This window comes from Dermacentor albipictus, chromosome 2 (assembly GCF_038994185.2).
Source record: "Dermacentor albipictus isolate Rhodes 1998 colony chromosome 2, USDA_Dalb.pri_finalv2, whole genome shotgun sequence".
Taxonomy (NCBI): Eukaryota; Metazoa; Arthropoda; class Arachnida; order Ixodida; family Ixodidae; genus Dermacentor; species Dermacentor albipictus.
This window is the reverse complement of record NC_091822.1, coordinates 92771950-92799615: the sequence shown is the minus strand read 5'-3', so window position 1 is coordinate 92799615 and position 27666 is coordinate 92771950. Positions and strand designations below refer to the sequence as shown.

The 27666-nt window shown below is 48.4% G+C and overlaps 1 protein-coding gene across 6 annotated transcripts in view; it reads right to left on the bottom strand.

Annotated features, from left to right (window-relative positions):
- Positions 1–27666, bottom strand: part of LOC135902757 (uncharacterized) — an 80214-nt gene that overhangs the window by 39483 nt on the left and 13065 nt on the right. For all 6 annotated transcript variants that reach the window (XM_065432981.1, XM_070532983.1, XM_065432978.1 and 3 more), the window contains exon 5: positions 20315–20494. In XM_065432981.1, the coding sequence (XP_065289053.1) occupies positions 20315–20494 (180 nt within the window). The remainder of the gene's footprint in view (positions 1–20314; positions 20495–27666) is intronic.

Genomic DNA, 27666 nt, shown 5'->3' with positions numbered 1-27666 from the left:
GAAAGCGCATTCCAGAGAAGCGGCCGAGGCAACAAGTTTACGTGCCAACAAGTTCCTGCGCCGCCGGGATTAGCAGGTGGGCATCCGACAATGAAGCAGGTGCACGAGCGCCCCCCCGCTCCTTCTCCAGCCTACAAGTGGATTGCCAGTCTGCGTGGCAAGACCGCAGAGAGCCCCGACAGGTGTGCCACGCGACACGGGCGCCTACCATTGGCTGCAAGTGGCGTCATCGGAGTGGACTCTCCCATTGGTCAAACATGACGTGACTTGCAGTGCTCGAAGGGCTTATAAGAAGCCTTCCAGAGAGACCTGAGCATTCTGGGACATGCCCTGATTCCCTGATTCACCTCTCTCGAACTTCTTGCCGCGGGCCGCAGCGTCCGAGTTGCTGCCGGCCCGTAATGACTGTACGAATGTTAATTGACGCTCACCTCTCTGTACATAATGTAGAATAAATCACCCCCAAGTTTGGGTTTTCATCCCGGAGTCCGTCCTGTCAACCCCTACATCTGGTTGGCAGCGGTAGGATCGCCTCCGAATACATCAGCTGGTAGCAGCGCTACGGATAAACCTTCGTCAAGAGAGATCCTAAGGAACCGGGAAGAGCGAAGAAGAGAGAGCCTTCGTCGAAAGAGGTCCGAAGAGACTGGGAGTATCGAAGAAGGAGCGAGCCTTCGACCCAGGGAGTCCGGAAGGAACCGGCAACAGCGGACGAACGAACCGGATGGCAGGGTGCTGCAACCGTAAGTGAGCGCGTGGTTTTTTTCCTTATGATTCGCCAGACTCAAAGGTTGTGTGTTCAATTTTGATAGTTCTGGGAATCGGGAATTTGTTGCATTGTGTGTTTGCACAAATTAATTAAGGAAAACAGTTTTAACCACCTGTCGGGGCAGCTGCCATGGATCTTAGAAGGTTGACGAGGTTAGACTTGTTGTTGGTGTGCGACGATTTGGGAGTTGAGGCGGACGAACGGATGGAAACGCCAGCTATCGTAAAGGCGATTCAAGATAGTGGCAACGATGAGAAAAGCATTGAGCTTGCTTGGGAGGTGATACAGGAGCCACAGGAGCGTGTGCGTCGTGTACGTTTGCGAGAGCGTCGTGAGCTTAGGAGTGAGCGTCAGCGTGAAGAACGCGAGAATGAACGGAAGCAGGAGCTTCAAGAACTTACTCTGAGGTGTCAGCGTCACGTACGTGAGAATGAACGCGAACGGGAGTATCAGCAACGTAAGCTTGAGCGTGAGGAAAAGTATGAGAGAGAGAAGGCAGCACTGATCAAAGAGATACAGTATTGTGATCAGTTATTGGCACAGAAACAACGGCTGTCTGAGAATTCTGTAGGTAGTACAGAGCGAAAGGATGCGGAAGCATCGAGCGGATTTTCGCCAGAAGCCGACGAAAAGAGTAGTGCCTGTGAGATTGGCTGCCGATTCATAAGTGAAGGGAAAAGGCTAGCTGCTAACGATGCCTTAGTGGCAACAGAGGCCGTTAAAGGCCGCAAGGAGAGCGACGAGGTGCTGTGCCAACAGATGACTGTAGAAACAGCTAGGCCAGCTGCGAACAAATTGGCACAGTTACCGCGTGTGTGCGTCGCTGGTAAGGTTAGCGAGGTTGCTAGCGAGGAAAAGGGTACTGCTGACCAGACAGAAGCGAGCACCCATGTAGAGCCAGATGTGCGTGCAGAAATGAAGTGCGAGCTGGACGATGCAGTTGAGAATAGTTCTCGGGGTGGCGAGCTCCGTAGCTCACGAGAGAACAACTGCATTGTTCAGGGATCGGTGCGGCTCTCCGCCAGTCTAGATAGCCTAGAGAGGGATGGTTCAGTTAATAATCATTCGGACTGTGCGCGTGAGACAGCGATCGATACCGACGGGCTGTGTGCCGATGCACAGCGTGCGCTGGGCAATGTAGTAGAGGGCAGTTCGCAAGAGTGCGAGTTGTCTTACTCGAGTAAAGCCTGCTGCATTGTGCCAGAGTCGGTTGAGCTGTCCGCCAGTCGAGGCAGAGAGAGTGTTGATTTAAGTGAGAATGACTCAGACTGTGCGGGTAAGAGACCGATCCGGGCCGACGAAATGTGTACCGGCCAGCACGAGGCACGAGAAGGCGACATGAAAGCGAGTGCAAAGAGAAAGCGCCGTAAAAAGAAGCGCGGTAGAGACCGAAAGTCGGTAATTAATGTAGCGCCGCCAAAAATGGCGAGAAACCCAAAAGGGCAGGGCGCGAGGAAGAAGGTGCGGTCGTCTAGGACGATGTTGACGCATCCAGAACGTTGGAGCCACAGGTCAAAGGGGGACCGCGAAGAATGTTCTGCACGGACGCGGACAAAGGGCACGAGGCAGTTGAGCTCCTCGTCGTTCCGTAGTTCTTTTCACAGCTCAGCGTGCAGTTCGAAGAAACGCAAGGTGGCAGGACGAGACCAGGTGGGGAGTAGCGACGCGGTCAATCGAGCTTGTGTTGAAAGCGGGGCGCGGGGACGCAAATTGGCAGGAGACCGTAACGTCTTGGGGGAGCTGATAGTGAATCAGCCCTTTTGTTGTTCCTCCGTAGCCAGAGTAGCTTTGAAACTGCGGCCTCCCCGGGTACGACTCAAAGTATGAGTCAGACGTAAGCGTTTGGAAAGGGAGGCGAAGAGCCCTTCCGTAGAAATGGAGTGTCTTGTTTTTGTTATTTTGAGCATCGGAATGTTTTCGCGATTTGAGACTAGGATTTCTTTCAATGTGTAAGGTTTGAGCTTTGTTTATGTTTTCGTTCGAGAAGCTCCGAGATTTGAAAGATGCGTTTTAAGTAAACATGTAGTCTCGCGAGATGCTCATTAATAAGTAGATAGGCTTTTTTTTGTGTGTGTGTGAGTAACCTGAGGGTCAAGGTTATTGTTGAGAGGCCTATCGTAAAGCGCGTGTGTTATTTAACCTTCTTTCTTTTTAAGCGTTTTTGAATTTTGTAAGGTTAAGCGCGTAGATTTGAGTGAGTGCATGATTTGCACGGAGAAGCGTTCTTAGTTCCATTAGCGCGTGTCCTGTGTGGACGGAAGGAAGCAGACTTTATGACTGGGTTGCTAGTGTGTGTGTGAGGGCAGCCGTGTATTCTGACTTCTTTAGTGAACGTGCGTGGAAAGAGTTAGTAGAAGACGCATCATTTTAAGAGTTCTGCGGAGTGTGTAAGTCCCGCGAGTTTAATTGTTTGTTTACGTCACGTGTCCTGTAGGACTTTCAGGGAAGAAACGTGAGTAAGCGTAAATGAAAAGTTTGCCTACAATGCAAGTACGCGTTCTGTTTAGTGACCACAAGGCTAGTGCGCTTGTGATTACGTACTTGTGAGGTTGACCAGATTGTTCAGTGGCACCATTACTTGCGATAAGTACGCCACTGCGATAGATTGGAAACATGCTGTTCGTGTAGTTAGGCCACTTATGTTATGTTCGGCTGTTTTCATTTGTTGTTTGCATCGTCAACGACCCTTTTGTTTTGCAACAACAATAGTACTCTGGTCTTGTCGGCAATCGAGGAGAAATGGATAGCTGTTTGGAAGGGTGGTTGGAACTGTTGTCAAAATTGGGGAAATAAAAGATCAGGGTTGATTTTGACTCAGTAATAGCCTGGCGAGTCAGGGGTGAAGAGCCTGCGCTTACGCGTGGTGCAGCGCTGTGTTGTTTGGTTTGTTTGACGTATGTTCTCCAGGGCCCAGGATCCGGAGGGTTGTCAAACGAGGCTCGACCCCAGTACCCTGCAGCTTCTTTCAGCGTTCCTCATGGCCAGCGAATTGAGTTCACCGGCCATTCAGAACTACCGGGGCGAGGACGAGCTGTTAGATATGGAGCTGGTTCCTGCGATTACTTCGAGTTCCCCAGACCACATCGGATTACAGCACAGCTAATTGAGGAATGCAAAAGCAGGAAAGCGCATTCCAGAGAAGCGGCCGAGGCAACAAGTTTACGTGCCAACAAGTTCCTGCGCCGCCGGGATTAGCAGGTGGGCATCCGACAATGAAGCAGGTGCACGAGCGCCCCCCCGCTCCTTCTCCAGCCTACAAGTGGATTGCCAGTCTGCGTGGCAAGACCGCAGAGAGCCCCGACAGGTGTGCCACGCGACACGGGCGCCTACCATTGGCTGCAAGTGGCGTCATCGGAGTGGACTCTCCCATTGGTCAAACATGACGTGACTTGCAGTGCTCGAAGGGCTTATAAGAAGCCTTCCAGAGAGACCTGAGCATTCTGGGACATGCCCTGATTCCCTGATTCACCTCTCTCGAACTTCTTGCCGCGGGCCGCAGCGTCCGAGTTGCTGCCGGCCCGTAATGACTGTACGAATGTTAATTGACGCTCACCTCTCTGTACATAATGTAGAATAAATCACCCCCAAGTTTGGGTTTTCATCCCGGAGTCCGTCCTGTCAGCCCCTACAGTCTTTGTAGGAGCCGTAGTCATCCTGCAGCAGTTCCTGATCTGATTCGCGGCTTGTGAGATCTCGCACAGCAGGGTGAGCTCACTCGTTAGGATTGCAGCCATTGGGGCTGACCGAATGGCCCTCTATGAGTCGGAAACCAAACTAGGTGTCAGCTACCCAGTTGCTCGTAATTATGCGCATTAATACTGTGTGTAGGTAACTCATGCGCTTCCATTGAGACGAAGCCGGCTGAGTATTTCCTAATAGCTGTACGGGAATCGGAGAAAATCGTGGAACTTCTCCTCATTGTGATTGCAATACTATGCTTCCTTCTTCAGCGGCATGAATTGAGCTCGTTCATAGTAACGCAGCGCTTATTAATTCACCGTTCTCACCGACCAAGGCAATAGCGCAGCGGTTGCCCGATCTCTGACTAGTTGCATGGACAAAAAGAGCCGAGTTTTGTTGTTACTGCAGTTTACCCAGAATGCATTTGGCCCTGGTGTCCGTTCTGCCGTTGTTGTGGACAGGATAAATATTTCTAGGTATGAGGTCCACAAATGACTGTGTCGCCACCTCCTTGGGTATTTTTAACTGAGAGAGGTCTCTTCCTCGACGCAGTATTCCGACTTCATCTAGAATGTTGCACGCTGGCATAGTGTTGGAGAGTCTTGCAATTTGTGGCATCGAATGCGCCCTAATGAGCTCATCAATAGTGTTATGAAGTCCTAACTTGTTGAGGAGTTCGGTAGTCGTTCCATGCGCGAGTCCCGGAGCCCTTTTCAGTCCGGAGCGTATAACTGCGTTTAGCTTAGCCTTCTCTCCTCTCCCCCAGTTCAGGTATGATGCAATGTACGTGACATGACTGATGAAGAATGCCTCATACGCTTCAATGAGATTGTCCTCCTTGAGGCCTGCATTTCATTTGAGACCCTGCCCAGGAGCCTCAAAGTTCTGTTGGCCTTTCCTGTGCGACGGTTTAGGGCCGTAGCATTACAGCTCTTTGCATGAATGAGAAGACCCAGAATTTTAATTTTCTGTACTCTGGGTATGACACGTCCTGTGTTGTCTGAGATTTGAATTGGCAGAGTTTCTAAAGGCGCAAGGTTCGTAACACCCTGTATCCCCTGTCTAAACAGCAGCAGCTCAGATTTACTTGATGATAGCCTGAGTCTGGTGCCCTTAAGGAAGGACTCTGTGATGTCTACAGCTGCCTGCAGTGTCTGCTCTAGTGCTGCGAGTGACCCCCTGGGGACCCATACTGCGATATCGTCAGCGTGTATGACGCGCCCCAAGCTTGGGATTTTGGACAATTCCTCTGAGAGCCTGTGCATGGAATGTTGAGGTGGACAGGGGAAAATACCGAACCTTGCGGTGTGTCGCAGTTGCCTAAATTGTATGGACTGCCTGTGACTATCTTGAGTTTGACCCGAGCTATCCGATTAGCCAGAAAGGACCTGACATAATTGTGAAATTTGCTTCCCAGGTTCAAGATTGAAATTTCATGTAGGATATGTTTATGTGCCACCTTATTAAATGCTTTGATAAGACCCACCCTAGGAGGCCCTTTACGTTCCTGCTAGAGCCGTGTATAATAGCACGTTTGAACATGAGCATGGCGTCCTGTTTGGATAGTGCCTTCCGAAAACATATGAGATTGTGCCTGAAAATCTCCTGGTTTTCTATGTGTTCTACTATTCTGTTATGAATAGCATATTCGGCTACCTTGTCAGTACAGGGTGTAGGTGATATGGGCCTGAGGTTCTCCTTTGTTACTGGTTTGCCGGGTGTCGGTATAAACGTGACCTTGGCCTTCCTTCATTCCGGTGGGCCCATCCCGGATCTCCAGTGACTGTTAATTTTGACAGTGATTATGTCTATAGCATCATCGTCCATGTTTCGCGAAAGCTTATTTGTGATGCTATCCGGACCCAGGGCAGCTCTACCACTTCAATTAAACAGCATGTGCCTTATCTCAGCTGCAGTGAAGTCACTGTCCAAGTCCGGTTGCGATATTCCGGAGCAAGGTTCGCTTATTTCTTCTTCGTTATGATATATATTTTAAATGGCAGGTACATGTTGGAGGGGTCGTTTGTGACATCTCTTGCTGTCAGCGCTATAGTTACCTGCTTATTGAGGAGTCTGTTTATGGCGAGGTTTCTAGTACCCCTGGAGAGCTTGTCATTAAGGAGGCTTTTCAATAGATTCCATTTTCCTCCTCTGCGCAATCAGTCATCTGTTTCTGAGCAAGCTTCGTCCCATAGTTGACGGAAGAGTTGATCCGCGTACGTTTAATATCATGATTGACTTGGGCAATCTTGGCTCTGAGTCTTCTATTAAGGGTGTGACTCTTCCATCTGCTTAGAAGGGTATTCTTCTCCTCCAGCATGTGAGCTAGTTGGAGTCCATTTCTGGGACTTAGATTTCTGTTGAGACTGCTTTAGTAGCTTTCTTAATCGTTTCCATTAGTTGATCGAAAAGCTACTCATAAGATTCGCCATTTATGCTGGTTTCCATACGCAACTCACGAAAGAGATCCCAGTCCACGTACTCAAATTTCCTTAGTGGTTGTAGTTGTGTCTGTACGATGACCTTAATTATGTAATGATCACTTCCTAAATTATCCTGCAGATTGTCCCACGAGCCTTCAATTCCCCGAAGGAATGTTATATCCGGGGTTGCATCTCGGGTATTGGAGGTAGCAGTGGGGAAGTTAGCATCTGCAATTTTAACTCCCTGGCTGCGGTTGCTAAATTAGTATCATTGACGCTCTGATGACCATAGCACCATTCTTTATTGGGAGCGCTTAAGTCCCCAGCCACTACGAGTGGGGCTGTATCTGCCGTATGGGAAATGCGGCCCAAGAGGGTCTTAAAATCCATTTTCCTATCTGCTGGAGAGCTATAAACGTTAGCTATAAACATGTTAGCTGTTTTTTTTCTTCAGGATTACTTCGATCATTTTTGCTTCTAGATCGACCTTCTACTTGGGAAGCTCGTGAGTTTCATAGGACGTACGCTTTCTAACCAAAGACGCTATTCCCCGATCCCCTGAATGATCAAGGTTTCGGAGCTGTAACCCAGCAGAGAGATATCCTCCTTAGCTAGTGCATCATGTAAGAGAATAACGTGCGGCTTAACTTTGGCCTATCTAATGAGGTGATGCAGGGGAGCCTTGCGCCTTCGGAAACTTGCAAAATTCCACTATGATAGCCAATATGATACCATCGGTTGACTACGGGAACACCTACACACGCGCTCGGGCTACCGTTTGTGCCTCCCTGGACTGCTGATACAGCCGCTGCGCTTGCCTTTGCCTTAATTTTGAGCCTTTCTAGTTGACCCATTCTAGCATCTAGATTAGTGATGAGCTCCATGATTTTCGCCAGAGTCCTGTGTAATGTTGCTAACCTTGCAGCTATTCTGACTTTCTTGGGTATGCGGGTGCCTCACCCTCTCCCATCTCCTCGGCCTCAGTGGTTTCTAAATCTACCTCCTCTGTTGCGCTAATGGGAACGGGAGGGGGGGGGGGCTTTATGTTTGTGTTTGCCGGCCAAGGGTTTTGGAGCCGTTGTCTCCATCTCACTACGCGGTGTTTAGGACCCTTCTTTAAAGGATTTGAAAGCTTCCCTGAGCTCAGACAGTTATTGCCTCAATTTCTGATTTTCGGATTGAAATGCAAGTATTAGGGGATTTGGCTCACGTTCCGGCTGTGCCCTACCGTTAGAACTCCTAGACCTTGTCCTTGGCGGTTGTCCTGGTATCCCAGGGCCACCGCCCTTGACTACGAGGCCCCAGGTTGCTCTTGGGGTCGACTGTGAATGGGACCTCGATCTTGCCCCAGACCCTCGGGGTTGCAAGTCGACACCACAAGATTCTCTCGACCTGAGTCTCATCATCTCATCTCATCAGACGGGTTGCCAACCGCAAGGCCGGGATGAAGGAGGAAATCTTGATTCGGCTTGTTCACTCCTTCGTAATCAGCCACGTCGCCTACGTTGCAGCCTTCCACAACTGGATGCAATGAGAAAGGAATAAAATCAACGCCCTGATACGCCGAGCTTACAAGGCGGCGCTCGGACTATTCGAGTGTACGAACACCAACAAGCTCCTGAGCCTGGGGGTATGCAATACCCTTGAGGAAATTGCGGAAGCGCAACGGACCGCCCATCTGGAGCGGCTCTCTATGACCGAAGCCGGCAGGTGCATACTTCAATACTTGGGCTTCACGGCCGGAGCGAAAGCGGCGAGTAGCGACGTTTCTGTCCCGAACGGAACCCGGCACCGGATTCGGGTGGATCTCATCCCGAAAAACATGAACCCGGAGTATAACAAGGAGAGAAGAGCGGCGAGGGCCAAGGCCCTCATCGACTTTCACGCCAAGGACGAGCACGCAAGGTTCGTGGATGCGGCAGAATACCAGGGAGACTGCGCGGCGTTCGTAGCTACCGTCATCGAGGCGTCGTCCGGCGCAACGAGGGCAGCGGCGAGCTTACGGGTCCACGAGGCGTGTCAGGCGGAGGAGGTAGCCATTGCCCTCGCCATTGCCGACCCCGGTTGCCATACGGTGTAGTGCGATTCGCGAAGTGCAGTGCGGAATTATGCAAAGGGCAAAGTGTGTGGTGAGGCTGTGCGCGTTCTCTGTGTGCTCGGCTGACCTGCACCGACAGAATAGGTATGTTAGAATCAAGTGGTTCGCCGGCGCACGCGGGCAACGATGCGTCCGAGAAGTACGATAACCACAACGAGACGGCACACGCAGTGGCGCGAGCACTAACCAACCGCGCCGCCGCAACCGACCGTCTAACGTGGTGTAGTGCCAAGGACCGCATGACGACGTTCAACGAACGTACACAGTTCCACCGCCTGGCTCGAAGGACTTTTCCACCCTCGCACCCGGGGCTGAGCCGAGCGGAGGCGGTGCTGTTCAGACAATTGCAAACTGGTTCTTTACCCACCCCAGAGTTAATGACTCATCTATACCCTAAATTATATGTGAGTGATGTGTGCCGCGTGTGCCAGCGGGAGAGGGCCACCCTGACGCACATCCAATGGAATCGCACCAAGTTCCCCAATGAAGCTTCGACAAGTACAGCGATTCCGCCGCGACTCGCGGCTGCGGCGGAATGCTACGACCTAAAAGCCAAGCCTGGGCCGTCCAGCAGGTCTCGGCGGCTCTTGAAAGACAAAGGCCGAGTGAAACCGACTGAGCGTTGCCCTTCAGGGCGACCGACCGCGGGAGTAACACTCGCTGAGAAGACGTCAGGGCCCACGTCACGGCGTCATTTAGTCATGGTGTCGTTCTGCAGGCGTCTACATGAAGCTATCTCTCTCTCTCTCGAGCTGGGTCGTCCTCTGGATCGAGAATGCCTCCTGTAGTTGGAGTGCCCTCGTCAGCTGGAGTGTTCTCTCGTGCGAGAGCGCGAGTTGGCGCCATATTCTTGCATCATCCATTTGCGCTGGGAATCGTCGCTGTCGTCGATGTCGCCGGCCACGTGTGTATAGCGCTTTTGCTGTCATTGGCGTCTTCGGTGCCTTTGTCTCACGATATAAGGGATTTCTGGAACCTTCGACTGCACTTGCGGTTCGCAGTTGGGTGTGCGCCACCACAAATAGCACACTTGGGATCATGGGGAAGTGATTCCACAGCCCCTATACTTTCTAACACTTTCCGGATTGGGACACATGGCGGATCTGTGTCCGATTTCACCACAGCCGCAGCACACATCTATCTGTCATTGGTAGATATTACAGGACATGAGCACGTTACCACAAATAACGTGATTTGGCACTCGTTGTCCCTCAAAAAGTACCACCATAGCTGTAGTTTACTTGATCCGACGTATAACTACGTAGCTGTAGTTTGCTTGATCCGTCGTATCCCGGATTTCGATGATTGACGAAAAGGGTTTTCAGTTCCGCTTCGCTAATGTCCAGGCCGATACCGTGAACAAAACCCGTGCATGTACCTCTCCTGCGGCGGTGTAGTCCGCCATTTCGAAGGGTCCATCCTTCGTATGGATATTACGTACCTTGACGTAAACTCTCATGTTTTTTACCCGCGGAGTCGACAAAACCAAAATGTTTTGACAGTTGTTCGGACAGTACGTGTCCTCTGTCGTGTCTTTGGGCGCTAAGGCTGCCGCCATGGCCAGCGCTCGGGAGAAATGTACCAAGCTCAACTTTTTAACGTCGAGGGCGCCGCGTGGGCGGACAATTATCTTGATGTGATCCATCGGTAGCATCGAGATTCTAGACGTGGTAGCAACGCCCTTAAGCACATCGTGCGAGGTGGCCGTGCGGCGACTACCTTTCCCGCCATGGTTGTATCTTTTATGGAAACGCATTTTCCGCCAGCGGCTAATGCACGTCTCCTTCGGCGAGTGATGGCTGTCATCCATCCGATATCTTCCTCCGAGGTGATCTCCATGCCTTCAACAGATAAGCAGGAGGCCATGCCTACACTCAGTCGTGCGCGTGAGGCCTGGGCCTACAACGTGAGTTAGGGGCTAGCACCTTTTCTACGTGACACGCAGAAAACAGTTTGCAAAGATCCAAAAAATGGACCCACCGGCAAAAATGCGCATCCACGTAGTCGTGGCGATAAGACGCGTCGATCGACGCCAGGTTCTCAGGGGTGGCAAAAAAATTCCACAACAAGAACATTGAGCGAAGTGCGGGCCAATGTTTGCACCACCGTACTTCTCGGCTTCTTCCGCCGCCGCAGTAACAATGCAAATTATGGTTCTCACGTCTTTTCATCAAAGTACATACGATAGGCTGATAACGGCCACTTAACGTCGCCAAGGCGGCTGCTTTTAACTGTTGTTATACAATGCCTGCAAATGCGGCGCCTGCTGTTCAACCCGTTTTCCTCGCCAGTATGTCTAATGCAAAGCGACGCATGCGACCGACGTGCAACGGCACGTCGTAAACACTCAACTTTATTATCGTTGAACGATTTCATGAACACTGCTGCTGGGCGAAATTTAGCGGAATGACAGACCAGATGACGACGGTTATTAGTAATGCATAGAATATCAAGAGAAATCAAATAACATTTATCAGCCAGCCCTCTCCAGCGCAGCATTAAAAAGAGCTTAGATTTTGCAAGGCTGTGACTGCCACTGCATTTGCCTACATATACATATGCTACATATGCTACATAACTACATAACACACATAACTATTTATGCCACGTGTCCCACGTATCTGGTGCTGACATTTAAAAATATGCAAGGGCTACGTATACATGCTAAACCAAATTAATGTTCTTTGCCGTCGCTCTGAGCAAGTCTGGCGACGTTTTAGTATTTAGCCGAATTACTTAATTAGTTATTAGTATTTATTCTACTTCTCATGCGATACATTTACAGCAAAAGTGTCAATGAGAATATTGCACACCATACTGAAAATTTCACGAACCAGCTTTTCTGCTGCTCAATACGTATAAACATTTGGCAAGCTTAAAAGAAAGCCTGCAAAACAAAAAAGTGCAGTGCGACACTTTCAAGATATACCAACACACATGATGTTATAGCGTCAGACAGGAAGGGGCGAAGTATGTGTTATTGTGCACAGTTAAGGATTTGTAGCCACTGTGTTACGGTTACCGCACTTTGCCACAAGCCTAATGCATCTCATGCGTGGTGCCGGAAAAATTGTATATGTTTTTTTTTGGTCAAAAATTTCGCACGTTCTGAATGACACCCACTAAAGAAATGATGAGTGCGTGAATGCGTCACACATCCAGAAATGCAGAACTGCTGCGTTCACTCCTTTCTATGATGAACGCTCCTGTTCAGCCTGCTAGCTTATTCTTGGGCATTAAGATGTTGAAGACTGAAGCCAAAAACATACAAATAGTAACCATAGGCTACTATTGTTATAAAAGTGAGGAATAATTAGGAAAATTACAATTACTATTTCAAACAAAGTTTCATTCAAAAGTTACAAATCACTTGCTGATAGAGAGCGAATATTTCTAAAAGAACGTTATTCAACTCTTCTTTTCGTGAACGTTTGTTGCATTGAATAAATTTGGCAAGCATTTTAGCTTGTTTTATTAACCATTTACGAGCCTTCCGGGCATTTTGTTGGTTCCTAACGCAAGCACGAATTGATGCGGAGTTGCAAGTAGAAAATTCTGGCTAATATATACGCATTGCCTGCTCATTGTGTCAAAGCATGTGGACTGCAGTGTGCGGGATGACAGAAATGTGGTCTGTGGTGTGGCCAGCATGGGCCTGCGAGCGATGACTTGTAAAATATGATTGCTGTTTTTCGCACCTGCCAAGTTAAGGATACGTTAGTTTTCTTACCTTGAAAGTGAGTTACACAAGTTCAATGCATAAAAGGGGCCGTTGTTTGCAAATAATTTCTAGTGCTTAGTTTGGCTCCTATATTGAATAAAATTAGGCTCTCAGTTTCTGTTTAAGCAACCTGGGGCGCTATAACGTAAAACTATTCCAAACGTTTCTATTCCGATTCTGTAATCAGCCCATCGCGATTGGTGACAAGCTTTTTAGGCCCACCCCCACTTCACCTGTCTGTCATGCGACGTCACGAAAACCGTGGCAGCTCCCCATCTGATATGGCGTGTACACACTGATTATGCATGATTTGACCGAACAAAAGAAAAATAGTTATTTCTGATTCGACCCTTTTCGCCATTAGTTCTCGGCTATTGGTAACAAGTTTTGGGGCTGCACTCACATCACCTGCCTGTCATGCGATGTCACAAAACTGCAAAAACTCACCGCGTCAAAGTAACGTGTACGCATTGAAGATGCATTAATATGCCGAACAAAACTGAATTTTCTTCTGAATAGCCACAGGCTGCCCCGTTCCGAAAGGAATAAAAGATGGCTGCCGCCGATTGCTCAGGCACTGGCGATTGGCACCTGCCGGAGAGCATGGGTTTATTTGCGTATAATAAAGCTTATTGGCGTGGCCGTGTTACGTTTTCGAGCACTTTCGGCAGGTTTACGACTTCGTTCTGCCAACCCTTCTTTGCTGAGCATCCATTTCAGCGTCATTCTTAAGCTTACGTTTCATGCTGCCGCGATTTTCGACCAGCCACCACAAGCTAAGTAAAGAAAAGCGGACCAATCACAGTCGCCAGAAAGGACAGATTTTCTAAAGGCGCAAGGTTCGTAACACCCTGTATCCCCTGTCTAAAGAGCAGCAGCCTCCTAAAGCCAACTTCCTATGAACGAGGGAAGCGTTTCATTGGTCTGTTCAGACAACCCTGGGGTGACCGCTCGATGCTTGCGTCGGCGGTTACGCAAATTTGTCGTCAGGAGGACGGAATAAAAACATATTGGAATAGTTTTACGTTATAGGGTCCCTGATGCCCGAATTTTTATTTCCTGAAAATGTGGCCTTTAGAGGTAATGTTGCACATACTTTGTGTGACACACACCCTAGGCCAAATACAGTAACATACGCAAGAAATATGCACATAATTCTACCAGCAAAGAATGCGTGTGACGCAAGCACAATACAGTACACGAAAGTCTACAAAGCGGTGTTACTAGCTATGAGATGATGATGATATGTGGTGTTTAATGGCGCAAGGGCCAGGTTTGGCCAAAGAGCGCCATGACAAGTGGTGATGTTGACGATGTATTATGGAGATGTGACTTGGCTGTAAAATGGCCTAAAAATTGTCGCTGTAGAGTGCGTAAAATCTACGTGCTATAAAATTATGGCGATGATTAATGACGAAGACTGCGAAGATTAAAATCCATCGTAAAAGAATGGTGCATTGTTTAAAATATGCGAGACGTTAAATTGCTTACAGCACTGCAGCCTCGCCAGAGCCCTTGAACCACAAGGGCCTAGAGGCATGTGCTTACTCAAAATAATTATCGCAGCGACATCCTCAGAAGAGAGGAAGCGCTACGAACGTGTGGGGCTAATAACATGCAACACAACATCTTTCAGAAAACCTAAGACGGTGTTGGTGTCAAAGAGTGGTTCTGGACCAAGTAACAAACAGGATGAAGGGGGATGTGGTGCCTGTATGCTAAGAGAAAATGTTTTTTTCTTTCGGGTTCGGCTTCCCGACACTCCAGTAGGACGTGGAGGACGGTCAGCCTCTCCCCGCATCTGCCACAGGTTGGAGGCTCGTTTCCCGTGAGTAAAAAGTTATGTGTGCCAAAAGTGTGTCCTATTCTTAGGCGGCAGAATAGCACATCTGTCCGGCGGCATTTTGTTACAAGAGGCCAGAAACCTAACTGTGGCTTTATTACATGCAGTTTATTATTGATTTCTTCGTCCCACATGCGTTGCCAGTGGCTTCGTAGTTTCCTTCTTAAGAAAGGCTTCAGGTCTGTGACAGGGACCGAAGCAGTAGGATTAACAGCATGCAATGAGATTGATGTGGCCATCTGGTCGGCTAGAACGTTTCCCTCGATGCCCCTATGTCCAGGCACCCAGCATATGATCACATGTTGGTTAGATACATATGCTTTGCACAGTGCGGAGTAGAGCTCATTAAATACTGGATTTTTGTGATTACAGAAAGACATCAAGGCCTTCACAACACTGAGGGAGTCCGTATATATAATTGATTTCTGAAGTTGTGATTTATTTATATGCTTTACAGCCGACAGCAGTGCGTAGGCCTCAGCCGTAAAGATACTAGTTTCCGGGTGCAGTACGTCGGATTCCGAGAAGGATGGACCGACGGCTGCATAGGATACCCCGTCGCGTGACTTTGATGCGTCTGTGTAGAACTCCGTGCAGGAGTATTTGTGCTGGAGTTCCCGGAAATGCATCTTGATTTCAATCTCTGGAGCATGCTTTGTGACTTCCACGAACGATATATCACATTGTATGAGCTGCCACTCCCAAGGAGGTAGCAGCTTGGCTGGATGCATTAGGCGAAGCTCGAGGAGTGGAACGTGCATTTCTTCGCTAAGCTCCCTCACACGCAGCGAGAAAGGCTGTCTTACGGACGGACGATTGCGAAAGAGTGTAGCACATGTCATGTCATTAATGGTATTATAACAGGGATGTTGGGGGTTTGAGTGGACTTTCAGAAAATATGTATGGCTGATGTACGTTCTCTGCAGATGAAGTGACCACTCATTTGATTCTACATATAAACTTTGTATGGGGCTCGTTCTGAAAGCGCCAGTGGCCAGTCGGATTCCTAGATGGTGGACTGGGTCTAGCATCCTTAGTGCGCTTGGGGCGGCGGAGTGGTAAATCACGGCGCCATAGTCTAGTCGTGATCGAATGAGGCTTTTATAGAGATTCATTAAGCACTTCCTGTCACTACCCCACGTAGTCTGGGATAGAAGTTTGATTATGTTCATTGTTTTTAGAAACTTTTCTTTGAGATGTTTAATGTGGGGGACGAAGGTGAGTCTGTAGTCAAGTATGACACCTAGAAATTTGTGTTCTTTGTTTACAGGTATCTGTTGTCCACGCAGTTCTATGCAAGGATCTGGCATAAGTCCTCTCTTTCTTGTAAAAAGAACACAAGAGCTTTTGTTAGGATTGATCTTAAACCCATTCTTGTCTGCCCACATTGACACTTTGTTCAGCCCATGCTGTACCTGTCTCTCGCAGACTGCGAGGTTACAAGATTTGAAAGCTATTTGAATGTCGTCCACGTAGACAGAGTAAAAGATGGCTGGTGGTAGTGAAGCACGAAGCGTATTCATTTTCACGATAAATAGCGTGCAGCTGAGCACGCCTCCTTGGGGTACACCCGTTTCTTGCGTAAAAGGACGTGAGAGTGCATTGCCGACTTTTACCCGGAAGGTACGATTTGACAGATAGCTTTTTATTATATTAAACATATTACCGTGGATGCCCATTTCTGACAAGTCTCTTAAGATTCCGTAACGCCACGTCGTATCGTACGCCTTCTCCATATCGAGGAATATGGATAAGAAGAATTGTTTGTGTACAAATGCGTTCCGGATATTTGCTTCTACACGGACAAGGTGGTCAGTTGTGGAGCGTCCTTCTCGGAAGCCGCACTGATAAGGATCAAGAGTTTTGCTATGTTCAAGGAAAAAGATGAGTCGCCGATTTATCATTTTTTCGAACACCTTACAAAGGCAACTTGTGAGGGCTATCGGGCGGTAACTTGCCACTGAGGAAGGGTCTTTGCCTTGTTTCAAAACATGGACTACAATGGCTTCCTTCCACGCGGTTGGAAGGTACCCTGCATCCCAGATGATGTTGAAAAGTGTGAGTAGTGTAAGGTGGGTGTCTTTATGTAAGTTTTTGATCATTTCATACATGATTCTGTCAGATCCCGGGGCAGAGCTCTTGCATGCGCTCAAGGCAGCTCTCAACTCGGCAATGCTAAAAGGACAATTGTATGGTTCATTCTGTTGACATTTTCTCATGAGTGGCTTACATTCTTCTATTTGTTTATATTTCAGAAAGGATTGCGAGTAATGGTTGGCACTTGACACGCTCTCAAAGTGCTCCCCAAGTGAGTCCGCCTGATCTTGTAGGGTATCGCCTTCTGTGTTTACCAAAGGGAGTGCATGTGCTTGTCGCCCTCTTATCCTATTGACCCTGTTCCAGGCTTTCGCCTCATCTCTGAACGAGTTAATACTTGATAGATACTTCTGCCAACTTTCTCGTCTGGCCTGTCGGCGGGTTCGCCTGCCTTCGGATTTTACTTTTTTAAAGTTGACTAGATTTTCTGCAGTGGGAGAAGCGCGTAGCAACCCCCACGCCCTGTTCTGTTTTTTACGAGCGATCCTACAATCGTCGTTCCACCATGGGACACGCCGTTTGCAGGCCAAGCCTTTTAATTCTGATATGCATTTATGTGCGACATCTATTACGAATGCTGTAAAAAACTCGACTGCAGCGTCAATTCCTCACGAAGACAGGTCAGCCCATGAGATACTAGTTAGAGATCGAAATTTCTCCCAATCAGCTGTCTCAATCTTCCACCTAGGAGCGTATGGTGGATATTCGTTTTCTTTATATGATCTTAGCAGTATAGGGAAGTGGTCGCTACCGTAAGGGTTGTCGGTAACTTCCCATTCAAGTTCAGGCAGTACAGACGGGGAGACTATACTAAGATCTATTGACGAAAAGGATCGGTTTGCAAGAGAGTAATATGTGGGCTCTTTCTTATTGAGAAGGCACGCTCCATAAGAGAAAAGGAACTGTTCAACAAGGCGACCTCACGCATCTAAACGAGAGTCGCCCCACAGGGAGCTGTGCGCATTGAAATCGCCAAGAACAGCATACGGTTCTGGCAATTGATCGATCAAGGAGTGAAATTCATGTTTGTTCAGTTGGTAATGCGGGGGTATGTAAAGGGAGCAAATGGTGATGAGTTTGTTTAGTAGGACAACTCGAACCGCCACTGCTTCAAGGGGCGTTTGTAGCTGTAAAGGTTGGCATGCAATACTTCTATGAGTAAGAATCGCAACACCACCCGATGATGCGACTGCGTCATCGCGATCTTTGCGAAACGTAAGATACGTACGGAGAAAGTTTGTGTGTTTAGATTTTAAGTGTGTTTCCTGTAAACACAGCACTTTTGGATTGTGTTGGTGGATGATTTCCTGCACATCATCAAGGTTTTTCAGAAGACCTCTGACGTTCCACTGTATGATTTGTGTATCCATATTTAAAGTGAATTTGTGCTGAGTTTACGGAAACAGAAGTGATGCCTTAGATTACAGAGCTCTTGCGAGGCCCTGTAACCGGGGTTCTGCCTTTTTTGGAGCGTTCGAGGGAGCCTCGCCGCTCCTTGGGCGCTTGGGGCGCCGTGGGGATAGATGTTGTGTCCATTGCCTCTTGTGAGGCGCCGGACACGCGCTCTTGAGAGCGAGAAGTTTTTCGAGAGAGTCTCACCTCGGAAGGAGAGACCCCTGCGCCCACCATCCCGGAGGTGGATGGGGCTCCCTGCGGGATTTGGCTGCGCCGGCTGTTGCCAGCGCTGGAAGGGACCTGGGAGGTTGAGGCAGCCTCGGCTGCGCCCACCTTCGGGGTCGATGATGCCTTCTCCTCGGTTGACGGTGCAGCGCTAGCTGCAACCGCCGCGGGCGCAGATGGCGTGACTGCCGACTCACTGTTTGCGAGTCGGATAGCCGCCGGAGGCCGTTGTGGCGCTGCCCCCTGACGCACCACTTCGGCAAAGCTTTTCTTTGGCAGGTATGCAACCCGCCTTCGTGCCTCTTTGAACGATATGTTCTCTTTTACTTTTATGGTTACAATTTCTTTTTCCTTCTTCCAGGAGGGGCACGACCGCGAGTACGTGGCGTGATCCCCGTCACAGTTTACACAGTGGAGAGAGTTATCACAAGCTTCAGTGGCGTGTTCAAGGGCACTGCATTTTGCACATGTTTGGCGGCCCCGGCAGCTCTGCGAACTGTGGCCGAAACGCTGGCATTTGAAGCATCTTAGGGGATTTCGCACATATGGTCTGACGCGGAGCTTGATGTACCCGGCCTCTACAGACTCGGGCAGAATACTTGAACCGAATGTGAGTATCAGGTGCTTCGTTTGAATTTCTTTACCATCCCTTCTTATTTTAATTCTTCGGACATTGACAACATTCTGCTCACTAAAGCCCTCCAGGAGCTCCGCCTCTGTCAGCTGAAGCAGATCGTCATCCGAGACAACGCCGCGGGTGGTGTTCAGAGTGCGGTGTGGAGTTACTGTCAATGGGATATCCCCAAATGATGCTAGACTGGGCAACTTTTCGTATTGTTTCGGATCATGGAGCTCTAACAGGAGATCACCACTTGCCAGCCTTGATACCTTGTAGCCTGGACCAAGGACGTCAGTTAAGGACTTAGAAACTAGAAAGGGGGAAATGTTTCGTACTTGTTTGTCGGATTTTTCTGAATGGATCACATGGTAACGTGGAAAGTTTGGTCTTTGACGTCCAAGGAACTGGAAAACTTCATCGGTGCGCCCTCTTTTGTGAGGGCGATCAGGGAGTGGAGGGAAAGAGGTTGCCATAAAGGGATTGAATTTTCGGCAATAACGCCAGCCACCCACCGTGGAGTCCTACAAGGGGACGCTACAGGGACTGTAAGAACATGTCCTGCAAACGCCAGCTGTACGTTATCACTATAACCAAATATGAGATAACCTAGGTTGGTTATTCACACAAGGTTAACCCTTGCTGCCTGGAAAAATCGGAAGTAAGCGGAAGCTAGGAGAAGACAGGAAAGATGAAAAGTGAGAGAAAGACGAAGACTAGAGGAAGAGAGAGACAGGAAAAGGCAACTACCGATTTCCCCTGGGTGGGTCAGTCCGGGGGTGCCGTCTACACGAAGCAGAGGCCAAAGAGGTGTGTTGCCTCCGCCGGGGGGCCTTATAGGTCCGAGCACCCGGCATCGGCTCAACCTCCAGGATCCCCCTTTCCCCGGACACGGCTAAGCCGCGCACGGCTACACGCGGGAGGGTCCAAGCCTCATGTGCTCGGGTCCGTGGTGTCGCAACGCACCAAACGCCTGCTGACGCAGACGCCCCTGCGGGGTAGCTATGAGAACTGCAACAACTGCGTAATCTAATGACACAATTTCCACGCTTATAGCCGTCGTTGCACACTGAAGATCATATAGGCGTAATATGTGGAATAAATTGTTGCATATAAAGCAGCATATATGAGACGTTTCAGTCCCGAATGTATCCAATTATTTCGGTGTTTGAATTACGAGTATTCGAATTACGAATATTCTAGTTTTAGATAACCTGGAGGTAGTTTCGCTTTTTTACAATAGCTTTGTGCATGCTTCCTACACAGATGGGTTTGTTGAGAAGAAAAAGCAAGAACGGGGCATTAGTCGTCTTTCTCGGTGTAAAAGCCTGTTGTTCGATCGATTAAATGTAGTCACACGACCTACTAAAGCGCGCGCTACGTTTCAGCCACACACGTCTACAAATTAATTTGGGTAGCGCATACAGCAGAGGAGATTCAACTCACCTGAAGTAATCGTTTTGCATTCGGGAAAATGCTACTGTGGATCTCGATTGAAAAGACTACTTGCACTCCGAAGTCCAGAGCACAACGTACAATCATATCAGTTGGGTCTACAGTCCCCAGCCTTGCCAAGTCGTTGAGATCCAGGTTCAAGGACCCCATCCAAGCAACAAGGTCCTGGGTCTGCAAATTAATACATATACATAATAAGGAAAGCAACCTCACATAGTAATTACCCTGCCAATTTTATTTTCGGAATGCATCAGAGACCACCGAAAGTTCGTAAAACGGATGCGCTATGTACTGACCCGGGTGCCAGTAAAGAAATTTCCGCAAAATGAAATAATCCGGGTACACGTTCGGCAGACACTTTTCAGTAGAGGACGTCATACCGACGCCCATAACATTATCTACTATAAGTATGTCGTACAATCTATAACATATATAGAAAACCGCCCAATAAGCGATAGAACGGCAAGTATGCCTGCCGTAGTGTGAGCGGATAATGAGGGCCGGGAGTGAGAAGGATCGAGAATATATAGAGGCTGTTTTATGTTAGATTAAGATGAAAACGCAGATCTCGGTAAGTGGTGCGATGCTAGTAGAATCGGCCAGGGATCTTGTAAGCGAAAGCTTTTAGTTGGGGCTACCATGACTAAAACGCGGAATTCTTCTCATTAACCTACCGGTCAACGCAACTGAGTAAATCTGTTAAAGTTATGGAGTAGAACTTACTGAACGAAATAAAAAAAATGTTTGTCTAAAAAAGAGAAGTACTATAGTTCTGTAAACTCCGCTTGCTAGAAAATTTGCAGCAGGCGAACGTGATAAATGTTTCAGAAGGCGCGGCGCGATTAAGACGGAGAGAAAGAAACGCAAAACCACGTCACAAGCACTGACACGCGCTGCGCCTTTTGTATGGCCATGAACGAACTAGCCCAGATAAACGTGTTACTGCGATATACATGCTGAGGGTCGTAGTGCTTGTCACAAAGTAATGCTACAGTTCTCTGCGTTGCTAACTATAAAATTTCTTGTCCGCTTTAGTTGTCTTAATAGTTGCAATTTACATATTTATGACAACCCGTTTAACCATTTCGTTATGTTACCGCAAGTTGGACTCATTCGGTGCTTTTGTTTTAGGATTGCGTGACTTACACCATGCCATTTTCAAAGCATCATATAGACCAGACCAATTTTGCTTTATGTAAAACTGTTCTTCGGCAATACGGGGTTTCAGCATCGTTGTAAAAATGTTTATGGTCCAAATCAAAAGTGCGTTCCCCCTGGTCGTCAGGTAAATAAAAAGAAGTGTGTCCCGAGGCCCTGTCTACTACCAGGTAAACGTGCAATGGAGGCACGTGTTGACGCATAAGCTGCTGATTCATTACGTCCTTCCCCGAGTCCACCAAAGCGTGGCATAATTTAAGCGCCTATTCCTCGAAAATGACGACCCCTCAATCAGCATTAACCGATCAAAAGCCCAAAAGCCATTGCCACGTTCTCATTGAAATCGTAATTGGCGCGTTTACATGGGAGTGCGAGACTGCGAGATTAGCGAAACGCCTTAACATGACCGTCAAAGTTGGAAGACTTTTTCGGCCATACGTGGAAGCACCCCTTCCAATTATCGAATGTGTATTTTCTTCCCGCGTCATATGCATTCAAATAGCTACGATGCAAAGATGGCATCATTTAGCACATCTCAGGTTATGGCGATCATGTTCACTTAAGAAGGCGCAAATAGCGATGACGCGCGTAATGACCCGACACTGAAATAGAATGACCCGACACAGAAATACGAGCTATAGTGCGCTAAATGTGGAATTTAAGGTGCTATTTTGTTTTCATAACAGGAGCCGAAATCAGCGTTAAAAGTTATTCTCACACCACGAATTGTTTTACCTATTGAATCTTTGTAGCCCGCTTTCGTGGCAGGAAAACTAACGTGGCCTTCACTTATGAGCTCCCAAGAGCCAGCTCCTATGTTATTGTGAGAGCAGATATATGAATACTACAAGTCAATTTTCGTCATACGCGTCGGCGTTGCCGTGGTGCTCCGCACAGATTTGGCTTTGTGTAAGCTGCATGTTTATAGCGTGCGGTGTATGCAAAGATTGCTATACTATTTAATCGTCAAAGTTGCGCAAGCCAGGTATTACATTCCTGGCTAAAGTAATGCTCAGAAATTTATTAATGGCAGCAAAGAAAATTATGTCATAGCAGGTACCATTCATGGCACCACGCCTTTATTTTCAATCTTTTGAGACTAATAAATATTAAAGTGCAAAAGAATATCCGTTCTCAAATACGAAAGTGATGTAGTGTTATGGCGCGGCTGCTTACGGGAATTCTACTTGCGCCTGTGTGAGTTCATTACAGGCGTCACACGGCGTGTAAAAGCTATTAAAGGTAGCAGAAACGTTCGCGCACCCAAGTATGTAGCATCCGCATTAGTAGGACCCTTGTATAGTTAAAACATCATCCAAAGAGTTCAATCGCAACGCTAAACCTTGCTATCGCAGTCGGTGCTTTGCTCCTTCGCATGACACTACCAAATCTTTTGCAAGCTATAACTCACAGGTCATGGCTGAGCCACTTTCTAAGAGGTCGCTTTCTGTCTGCTTCTAGCGACTGCCTTGAGATGTTGGAGGCATAGCGCGCTGCAAAGTGTTTCTGTACTCTAGACAAGACAATGCATTTTCAGAGACATTGCTTTACTTCCTGCTCGATGCAGTGTGACAACCTTGTATTTTCTTTCACGATATTTCACTACGCCGCCTATTCCCGCTATGCGGCAAATCCTCCCGTAAAAGAAATTACTAGTGTTCGGGGTCCCACTGAGTTATCTCTGCTTGTTTCGTTGGGTCCAACTGGTCCCTTCTTACATCATAAGAAACCATCCTTTGGGCCTTTCTCAACGGAACTCGATGAAGGTGTATACTTGAGTTGCCTACTACCATCGTTTTACGAAAATAGATGTTGGCCTTCCGCCGAGAAGAAAAGTAGGTACCCAGGGAGGCGAGTGCGAGGTTTAGAGATATCAACTTCTTATTGATTGAAATTGAGCCAACTAATAAATGAGTGCTGATTGGCTGTCACGACAGCGACAGTCCAATATATGACTGCGATGTAACTAGGTCAGAAGTGGTCGGGCTCGCACTAATTTTGCCGAATTCCTTAAAAGCGTATCAGATCGACAACCGCAGTTACAACCACCCAAAGAATTCAATCACACATCCTCTTCAGGTCACCCTAATGCATTGATATATATGGCAGCATGTGACCTATCACAGGTCGGCGATCAAGCAGGACCGAACTTCCACACGTTGCTCTTCCTATATAGAGCTATAGCCTGTAATAGCCGCTCTACAGCCGCTCTGCCTGTGACGAGAAAATAGAAAGGGTTGTACTAGGCTTATGGCATCATGACACATAAGAAAAGCTTTCTTGCGGCTTTATTAGAGCAACGGCATCGACACCAATACCCTGTAAGACAACTCGTACGCACATGCGTATTCGCAAATGACGTAAAAGCCACAGTAAAATTCGTTAACCATGGTGGCAAGAGCAAGCCGTTCTGGATTGACTTGTCACGTTTTCATTCCTTTATGTACATTATACCTATATTCGAGGAAAAATATTCGAAATTCTGCACCAAGTGATGAAAATACGAGCTAACGCTGCATAATCAAGCCGGCCTGAAAATGCTTTGCCAGCTCTGCCTACGCATTCAAACCTGTTACGCGTTTGTGCGATTGGCATTCCGGCTAATTCCCTGCCCGACACCAGAGCATCGTTGCCTCTACAATGCGCTGCCATCCGTCAAAGACTCAGAAATTGCGCACACCTCACGCACTCTGCACCGTTCGCACTGTTGAAGCTTTTGGGGATCGCGTCATTCACACGTGCACCGCGCGATCGCCCAAACCAGCCGCGAAACCACCGTTGTGTTCTCACCGTGCTAGTCTGTTGCTATCACGCTAGTCTTGTCGCACGATTGACATTATCAGCGCTGCCGACCTTACCCCTACCCAAATTGAAGGCTTTCATCAGCGACTCATTGAAATACTCAATACTTTTTATTTTAATGAGCCTTCTCTTGGCCCGACAACCACCGTTCACTCATTGCATGAACACTGCTGATCCCCTCCTCACCCATCGACGCCCGTACTGCGTGTCTGCAGCGGAGAGGAACCTTTTGCAGAACGAATTTACAAAGAACCTACCTTCGGCTTGTCCGATTATCTTATCGATCATCCTCGTAAAGAAGAAGAACAAACAAAGCTGATATTGCGTCAAATACAGCCATCTGAAGAAAGGTTACCAGGAACGACCCATATCCCTTAGCTGCCATCGATGATGCGCTTGGCTGAGTTGATGGTCCGGAGTATTTTTTCATCAACTCATAGCCTTTTAGTGCACTTACAGTTCGCTGCAAAAGATGACCACAAGAAGCGGCCCTCTATCAGGGTAGGGTAAGGTAAAAAGTTCACCATCGGTCAAAACGTGGCATCTTGAGATATTGTTGCGATGTAACAGACGCTAAAGAGACATAGCGGAAATGAATACGAAGACGAACACCTGGGCTTGGCACGAAATGGTTTCCATCCATCTCTCTGGCAGCGCTGCTCTTGTAATTACATTGTAAATAGTCTCTCTTGTGTGTGTCTTTCCACAGGTAAAAGTTTGGTAGAGGTTTGCGATCCCTGTCCTCATCACGGAGAACCGCAGTGGTCACTATATCGAAATCGCTATCATGTCCCCTGGTGATGAGCCCCCACCGGCGTCAGCTACGACTCAGCTTTCCCATGCTCGCGACCCTGGCCTCTTTTCCGGCTCGGACGGCACCGACGTCTAATAGTGGGTCAACCTTTACGAGCGCGTATGCAGCAATGACAATTGGGATGCCACGATCATGCCGCTTTTTACCTGATGCCGCTTTTTACCTGATCGGCAGCCCACGCGTCTGGTACCGAACACACTAAGACGAATTAAGAAGCTGGGACATTTTAAAGAAATTTCGTGAACTGTTCGGCGACCCCTTCGGGCGCACGGTCGCAGCAAGAAAGGCCCTTGCTACCCAGGCTGAGAGCCCCCAAGAACCCTATGCCACGTGCATACCACATGTGCTGGCTCTTTGCCACAAAGCTGGCGACAAGGTGCCTGAAACAAAGTGGTGCATATATGGATAAGGGTACCGCAGACGACGCTATCAACTTGCTCGTTTTTGGCAACGTCTGTACAATTTACATCATCAAAGAATGCCACCGCTTCCAACAAGAGAAGAGCCGGTGTACCACACCCGTCATCGTGCGCCTGCCGAATACCGCTGCTACGTCATTCGCCGAGGCAACCTTTTCGCCATCCTACTGAGCGACGCCCACGGATCCGTCCCCACCCACTGTCGCTATGGTTCAGGCAGTAGCCTGAGAGGAATTTGAAATCAAGCTGCGTGTGATATGGCCAATGTGCTTCAGCGTTGGCCACATCACTCGCCACTGCGTGTGATATGGCCAACTTCGTCTCCAACCTACAACAGTGCAGGCTTCTGTAACTCTGCACCTACACCTTTCTGTGCTTCTCGCCAGTATCGTACTGCCGCTGAAGCACTTCCTCTGAATCTTCGCTATGGCCAATCGCCTTCACCACCACAATGTCAGTCCCCATCGCTTCAGGCACGTCGCTTCTCGTCGCCGTCTTTTCTCCCCCACACCAGACCGGAAAACTAGAAACTGCAGCTTCTGGACGTGCAGCTGCGATATTGACCATGCCCTAAAACTCTCTGCTCACTTTTCCCACGAACCAAAATTTTCTTGAAGTTGACGTTAACGGTACTGCTGTCACTGCACTGAATGACATAGGCGCCCACCTCTCCTTTATGAGCTCTGCCTTCCGAGGACAAATTAAAAAGCTTTTTACTCCTGCACCAACACGCCTCGTCCGCGTTGCCGATGGCGGCACCCTTCCTGTCATGGGCATGTGTGCAGCTCTCGTCAGCATCGCTGGCCGCTACACTGATGTTCTTTTTGCCGTGATTGCCCGTTGCCCGCAAGACTTAATTCTTGGCCTTAAGTTCCTCTCAGCGCATTTGGCCCTTATTGATTGCTCCGCCAGCATCCTCACCTAGAACTGCCTATTCTTTCGGATATTTATGATGCAAGCCCCAGCCGCTTAAGCCCCATGAAGTTCGTTCAACTGCTGCCCAACTCATAATGATATATCGAACTCTCATCTTCCCCGCCCGTTCCTGATCGAGAGTATCTCATCACTCCGCTGCCCGACATCACGCTGTGGTATGATGTCATCGTACAGCACATATTTCTCACTATCACGGATAACCACAGTTGCGTCCTTGTCGTAAACTTCGGTTTAAGCAAGCAGACAAGCGGTTTAAGCAAGCAAGGGGTTAGCTTCGCCCAACTTAAGCTTTTATATTACCTTCATGTGGCGGCTTTCTCACCCGACGCTTCGCGTGAGCCTACCAGTTCGACAAAGTCTACATTTCGCGCTGATCCCAAGATTCTGAAATTCACTGCGACGGACCTTTTACCTTCACCAGCCGAATACCTCCACCATCTCTTCTTTTCCAAGAGGCATGTTTGAGACTTCGACAATCGCGCCTAACGCCAGATGCTTGCTGTCAAGCATGGTATTAATACTGGCACTGGTGCTCCTATTCCCCGCAGGCCATATCGAGCCTTTCTATCGGAACACCAGGTAATTGAAACTGAGGTTAACAAGATGCTCCATAAAACATCATTGAGCCTTCATCGAGTTCGTGGGCGCCACCGGTTATGTTGGTTAAGAAGAAGGCGGGGACATGGTGCTTCGGTACGGATTACCGCCATCTGAACCAATTCACTAAAAAAGACAGCTACTGCTGCCACGAATCGATAACGCCCCTGACTGTTTCTACGGTGCCAGCTAATTCTCCTCTATTGACCTTCGATACTGGAAGGTTGCCATCGATGATATGGACAGAGAAAAGACCGCACTTATAACACGCGATGGTGTTATACAGTTCGAAGTTATACTCTTTGGATTATGTAAAGTACGGGCCACTTTTGAGTACATCATGAGAGAAGACAGATGGCCAAAGCTGCAATGTCCGGACATGGTGGTACTGCCGAATGTCACTTTTCCACATAACTTGTCCTCGTAATGCCAATGGCTTCTCACTTTCTTGTGCAGTTTTCTCTGATTCTCACGGGCATAGATTTTTCACCTGGTTTCTACCTGCTCCTCTGGCCACCATCTCGACGTGCTGCTTTATGCGAAAAACTTTTGTTGCCTCATTTGGCAACGTAAAAGATCATGAGATAGCTTTTCGATGTAACCTATGAGATCGCTCC